This window comes from Apaloderma vittatum, unplaced genomic scaffold (genome assembly GCF_000703405.1).
Source record: "Apaloderma vittatum isolate BGI_N311 unplaced genomic scaffold, ASM70340v1 scaffold12378, whole genome shotgun sequence".
Taxonomy (NCBI): Eukaryota; Metazoa; Chordata; class Aves; order Trogoniformes; family Trogonidae; genus Apaloderma; species Apaloderma vittatum.
Window position 1 is genome coordinate 13139 of NW_009731271.1, and position 7290 is coordinate 20428.

The window sequence follows — 7290 nt, forward strand, 5'->3', positions numbered from 1 at the left end:
TGATTCCCACTAGAGGCTGCTCAAATGCTAGTGCTAGGAGTTGGCTGCCCTCTAGAATTCACTTTTCTTCTTGCTCTTTATTTTCCTCTTCTTTGTTGTCTTTTAATGCTGTTTCAATCGCAACTACAGCAAAGCAGGTGGTGGGGTTTTTTAAGTGGAAAAAACAGTGGTTGATGAGGACCTTACTAAATTATTTTGATCCCTGCTGTGTTTGTGAGTTTTGCAAATTAATAAGTGAGCAATCATTCTGAAAAGCAAGTTAGCATAATACATACATTTGGATTTTAATGCACTCAGGAAAATCCATTTCTTAAGCAAAAAGCCACCACCAGTTTTAACTGTGGTCACGATATTGCCCTTTGAATACATCTAATCTTGTGAGAGAAAGTTGAGCATGTGTTTGAACAATGTATGTTCCACAGCACAATCTGTAGAATTGAAAACTTTTTTTTGTCTCAAACTTGTTTCCATATTAACTGTCAACTGCCCCTTTCTCCCCCTTCCCCAAGTGATCTCTATACAGACAAATAATTTCAGGAAATCTTTACTGATTACACGATTCATATTTCGCTTTCTGACTGTTGTGAAGCAGTACCTTACTTGTTAGGGACTAAAAAAAAAATCGTATTAAGTAATTGGAGCTGAGCATATGAATATGCATGCTAGGAAATCTGCTTACAAGGTCTTAACTTTTGCTTTTCTGGGGGGGACCATTAGGATAGCAATTCCTAATTCCGTAATGGCTAAGAAAGTTGAAATTTTCTATGCTCCCAAGTAGAATGACCAAACCAGAATTGAATCCTTGACTTCAATAGCCTTCAGTTTGCTATTTTCTTCTTTTGAGCATCCAAACTTTAAATAACTTTTTTCTACCTTCAACTTAATAGTTACTGTCTTGCTTTGGCTTGCTTCTGTCTGTTACAGGCAAAGGTGAAACAGCTGTTTGCCAAAACTCAGAGTTACTTTAGATTTTCTGCGGTTTCATTCCATTATCTGTGTAGTTCTTTGCATCAAAAATCAAGTTCATATGCTGCAACAGCTTAGTGTGTCTGTCTCTGAACTGCAGACTCCCTTCTCTGGCTGCTATTTTGTTTGTGAAAATGTGATTTAGCTTTCCTTCTGCAATTTACCTTTCCTCTGGTCTAGGAGAAGTCCTTTATTCACACAGATCCATCACAGAGATGGGTTTGGGAAAATTGTTTTTCAGCTTTGGGCTCCTGAGGAAGCATGTGGAGTTCAGCATCAATCGCCTGCAGGTGGAATGATCCTTTGATATAGAATTTGGTTGGGATAGTTCAGGTCAGAAGGGACGTCAGGAGTTCCCTAGTCCAAATTTCTTCTCAAAACAGGGTAAGCCATGAGATAAGATCAGGTTTCTCAGGGCTTTCCACAGACATGATCACTTTTAAGTTGAAACTGAACAATTATGGTTAAAGAGGAGAGTAAGGAGGTTTGCATGGTTTTAAGTACATGGGTGTGTGTCCTGGTCATGTGTCCTGTAAAATAGCTACATTTAGCAATTTGCCTATCAAAAAAGAGTCTGTCAGAGTAAACTTTTGAAGTCTATATTCTTTTATATTGCCATGATGTCAAGCAAAGATTGAAATTCTCCCAGTATGCTTTACTGTTGCTTCATTTGTATAATTTAAGATTAGTACTGGTTTTGGTCAACACAGTTTTATTCCTCAGACTGATACTGGACAGGAAGGGTTAAACACAAGATGTGCCCGAGAGGCAAAATTAAATTATGAGCAGTTCTGGATGCTTTTTTTTTTTCCTGAGGTATAGACCACAAACCTTTGAGACCAAGATGCTGGGGCTAATATAATGGTTCAGCATCTTATTACAAAGACAGATCTGTGGGTGTCTCTGCTGTCATGATTTACTACGCGATATGGATGGAAATTTGGTTATCTTTGAGCCATTTATGTGTGTGTAATTATTACCTGTGTGTTAATTATGTACCTTTACAAATTTGGTTCTGTTGAAGTGAGTTGTCCATCTGTTGATACAACTTGATATTCATGTAAATATTTTTTATAGCCCAGCTAGAGGCAAACTTTGAGGAAATGGAGAATCATCTGTTGTGTCTTGAGGAACTATGTGAACAGTGTGAGTTGGAAAGGTACAAATGTATGCAGACATTACAGCTGGAAAACTACAAGAAAACAAAGAGGTAAATAAAACAATTGCTGTAAATATAAATAGCATAAAATATAAGCCTTTTGTGATTATTTTTCCCCATATATAATATAATCCCTTTTATTTTCCTCTCTTAATGAAACAGTAGTTCTTGACAGGAAATTTATAATAGATCATGGAATGCTGGTCTAACTTGTGGTGATGAACAAAGAGCATGTGTGTTTGGAAAACTCTCACTACATTGCTAAGATGCAGTCATGCTTATTATTCGCTATTAAAAAATGGAGTAAGGACTATTGTTAATAATTACTGGTAAATTGTTTCTTTTAATCCCTTGCCCTATTGTTTGATATATTTATTTTTTCCCCTCTGCATACTTGTGAAGTTAGGAACTGTATTTTCCTCTATCTTCCTTTCTGTTCTGTCGTGCGAGTACCATTTGCTCTGTGTGAAAAGCGTTAATCTCCTACCATTCCCTTAATTTTTCAATACCAGGACATTGCTACTAGGGATCAAAGTTCAACTTGTAGCAGTATGTGTGAAAACTCAGAACCTCCAACTGTTGACCCTCATGTTTACCTCAGAAGTAGCAAGAGATTAATATTAAGAGCTTAAATAACTTAAAGTCTTGACTCGCTTGGTTCTGTTACTGGCAGTGCCAAAAATAATCTTACTGAAGGAGGGTATGCACCCTGGCACTCCCCTCGCTTCTCTTGGGTCCGGAAGCAAGTTTGACTGTGTGGTCTGGTCAGAACAGCTGGTTTGGTTCAAAATTACTGCATTTTTGTTATTTCTTGTGTCGTGTCCTTCAGTTTTTCCCACCTTTTCAGTTAGCTTAACCTCAGGCCAGGGTCTCAGCAGTTGTCTTGTCATTTTCCTGCAACCTTAGTTTTCTCTTTCCCAAGCCAGGGCAACACCATTTTCCTCCTCTCCAGGAGGAGTCAACAGTAATCTGTATGGCTGAATAGTCACTTATGCCGTAAATTTCTATTTAAGCAATGGAATACTTCATAACTTAAATAGCACATATTTAGAATTTTTAACCAAATAACACACACACTGAAAATGTACGTAAAGCCACAGATTTGTCCCTCTCTAGTAATCTTTCTGAAGTTTCTTGGTTTTGTTTTTCTGCTGTCCTTGCTCCCTCTCCCCCTCCTGCAGCTCTGCTTTCAACACCAAAATCAAATGTTGAACGGTTGCCTGCTCTGCTTAGCTGCATCTAATCAGTTTTATAAATAGAGTACTAAGCAAACTACTTAATGTAATTATAAGCTGATTACATTTGGTCAGATCTAGACAAAAGAGGAAGAATACAGGTAATTTCTGGTTGATCATTACCACCGTATTTATTTAGGTAAGAAATTAACTGCTAGTGCTTTCCTAGAAGGACACTTGCCAATGTAGATACATGAAGAATGAACAGCCAGTTAACTGAATGTGAGTGTGGTTTGTTCTGTATGTTTGGAACGGATATCCTGTCTTCTGTTTGGGGGTTTTTAATGTGATACCAGCTACTGAAAGAATTGAGTCAGGGTTCAGGAGTCTGTGTTCTCTCTTTAACGTAAGAATTATTTTCAGGGAGTGAGTGATTTTGTGTTTTAAAAAAAAAGAAAATTTTTCCTATGTTTTGACAATATAGGGATGAAAACTGAGATGAACACAGACTCTAGAAACTGTGGTTATTTTAAGCGTGTAACAAAAAGTAATTTTATTATAAAGTCACTGTATAGCTTAGGCTAGAAGCTCGCATACTTAAAGTCTTTTGAAAAAATCTTCCTATGTGAAAGATTTAGAAGAAAGTGCTTTAGGTCAACATTAAACCTTTTGAAATGCAGCTTATGGTAACTATGGGAACTGATTTTCTGAAATAGCTCTCACTGTTAAATAGAGCAACTTTATTTCAGTTCAAACAAATACTTTTTTTTTTCCCCCTTTTTTCATTGTGTTGAGTACTGGTTTCAAAGTGAACTCATCAATCCAAGGTGTTTTCCACAATATGTATTCAAGGCTGTTATTTGGGACTATTGATTGTCTTTCTGTGTGCTTATCTCTGCATTTCTAATATATCTGGGTTTTGGTTTTAAATCCATGGATCAGGCTACCAGGATTGTATGAACTCTAGGTTCCACCCTTGTTCTCTCTAGTTAGTCTTGCTGCGGTTGTTTGCCTGTATGTTAGCATTAAACCCTGCTGGTTTGTTTCCTGTCCTTTTCTCAATCAAGTACGATTCTTCTTCCCTTTCTTTTCTCCTCCTGTTGAGGATCTACCATTTCTGATTGCAGAGAGATCACCATTTTTTGAAAAACAAACTCCTGGTTATTTTATGTTGCTGTCCAGCTGCAACATTTTGTAGGAACACATTGGAGATAGCCAGAGTCCTTGTCGCTGGAAATCAGTGAATGCATTTTACTGCCTGTTGTTTGACGTAAAACAGAGTTCTGTAAGAATCCTGTCTTGTTTTCAGTACTTCTCTGTTTTGAGAACAGACATAGAAGGAAAATGAAGGAAGAAATCTTAAAATCCTGAGACTGAAGTATATGCAAGGGTATCCTTAACAGATGTTTACTAACACTGCAGACCTTGGTGGGACTAATCTTTTTTTTTTTTTTATGAGATTTAAATAAATGCTTTATCTGAAGAGAAAATAGGTGCTTAAAATGCCTATTTCTACCTGGGTTTTGTATTTTAAAGGTTTTTGTTGTCAGATGATGAGTTGGACAGATTGTCATAGTTCCTGTTAGATGCATTGCCATGTCATGATGGTGGCTTTATGCTTCTGGAGGAAAAGAATGTTTGGTTCACTTTCTCACTCAAAAGAGTAAAAATTTTCTCTGTACCAGTACATCATCTTCAGTGGTGACTCCCATCTGGAAGTGATTTCAAATTATATCCCCGTAGCCCTTATAATCTTTACATGTAACTTAACAAATTAGCTTTTTAGACATAAGAAAATGCCATTACTGCAAATATTTCCAACAAGTATTTTTTTTTCTTCCAACATTAAATGTACTGTGAATTATTTCCTGACTCTAGCTACGTGTTTCATAGTTGTCATTAGAATTTTCATCCAAGTAAGTTTTCATTCCATATTCTTCTTGAACAGTCTTCTGGTGGTATTGATTTTCAGTTGCTTACCTCTGTGTACCTAAACAATGATTTTGCAAGGTTGGATGCAGAACTTCTATTATCTCCAGGACAGCTTTTGTGGTAGACCTGCAGTGGGTGACTGGCTTTGAGTTTTCGTTGTGTTAATTGTATGATTCTGAAGTTTCTGTGCTCAAAGCAGAGTTCACATTGCAGGCATTTTTTCCATCTTGCTGTTTCTGAGTTTCTGTATCACAAGAGCAGTAGCAAGTCTCTTCATGGTAATAAGTGGCTGGAGTTAATTTTGTGGCCATTGGTTATTACAGTTCTTTGGGTAGACGGGTGAAATGAGAATTCCTATTGATCTTGAAAAACTAGGCTTGCACAAGCATAATTGTGTTCCATTGTGTGTAACTTTACGGCTCCAATTTTTCTTTTATTCGCAAGAACACTTGCGATACAGTATTGTGCCTGTGTCAAACCTGAAGGAGAATGCTGCTTCATCATTAGTGAATATTACTCCTGTCAGTGCTCCAGGTATTTGAAAGCATTGGGCAAGACCAAGTACGTAGCAGATCAGAAGATTGTCCCTTTTTTGTATTATTTGCAAAGTGTGAATGTGGAGTGTAAATTCTGCCACTTTAAAGTTGTTTCATTTTGACCTTCTTTTATGATGGTCTTTGCTTGATGCAGAGAGATAGTGACAAGGATTTGTTGCATACCTTGTCTGTAGTGATTCGTTTTCTTTTTGAATAGGCATATAAAAGATTTTTTTTCTTTGTCTTTTATGACCTATGAGTAAAGACTAAGTATTTGTGTTGGATCCTTTTCATCTTACAGCACTTTCTACTAACATTTTGTAGAATATGTTAAACATCAAGTCAATTCTGCATGACATTTTTCTACCTTGATGTAGTGCTGGTTACTGGGTATAATCAGCAAATCCTCTCAATCTGTTAGTACCAGACATTCTTTGTCCTGACTTACCTTACCAATAATAGAAACAGATGATTTAAGACTGCCTCGATCATCATTTTGTACTCTCCCTTACTTCAAAACTGCATTGTTTATTAAAGTAATTTATTAATTGTGGCTAATGGAAAGAGAAACAGAGCTTAGGTGTTTGTCATTACGACACTAAAATCCATTCTCTGATTTTGAGCAAGGTACTGCCTCCTGATAAATTCCCTCACATTCAAAAACAATTAGTTTAAAAATTGTTCCAAAAAATGTGTTAAATGCATTTATTGACAGCACCTCTGTGAGGGATTTTTTTACATTTCTGTGTCAGAAGGATGTGTTGAGAGGGTGCCTGAAGTGGTACAAATTAACTTGTCTGCCACAATTGCATTCCTGTTGTGTGGAACCACATTCAGCATTTTAGGTCACTGTGCAAGTGACGTGTTGAGTTCATAAGTTTTTGGCTTTTGCATCTGATAATTTCTAGGGGAAAGTCTCTCTCCTGGCTTATTAGCTTACTTAAAGCTTGAATCGTGCTATGGAAGGAAAAATTTTTGTGATGTATGGGTAATTCTGCAAACTTAATTGTACCAGATGAAACAGTGTTTTTCAGGGGGGATTGGGATCTTGGCACGCACCAGAACTGTGTTTAAATTAAATTGCACATAAGCTGCTATGCTTACTTTAAATATTAGATTTTGTGTGTATATAATGTTTACAACTCAACACTTTAAACACATTCATTGTAAAATCGTTCAAATGTAGTCCTTAATTTTTACCATCCGTATGCTGTCTTGAGGTTGTCTTTTGTTTATTTGAGTCTGAATTTATTGGCTGTTACTTTCAGAGCTAGTATGACTAAATTCTTCTTGACATTTATTTGTGACTTTTACTTTATCTGCCTACTCTTTACTTGAAGATAAAACATGGAACTGTCAATTATGACTGCTGGCATCGTTGTAAGAATGTGGTGGTTCTGTAGTCCCTAGGTATTTAACTGAGTTCCCTCATGTTTTGTTACATTTGGAAAATGTTATTTTTGTTACATTTGGAAAATCTTAGCATTACAGCCCTTTGAAAGATACCATGGAACCAGAGAAT

At 36.6% G+C, this 7290-nt stretch overlaps 1 protein-coding gene across 1 annotated transcript in view; it reads left to right on the forward strand.

The window, feature by feature from the left end:
- Positions 1–2194, forward strand: part of LOC104278222 (dysbindin-like) — a gene marked incomplete at both ends in the record, with an annotated part of 12243 nt that extends 10049 nt beyond the window's left edge. Inside the window, 1 exon segment of the mRNA XM_009875131.1 lies at positions 2044–2194. Within this exon segment, the coding sequence (XP_009873433.1) occupies positions 2044–2194 (151 nt within the window).
- Positions 2195–7290: the final 5096 nt, after the last annotated feature.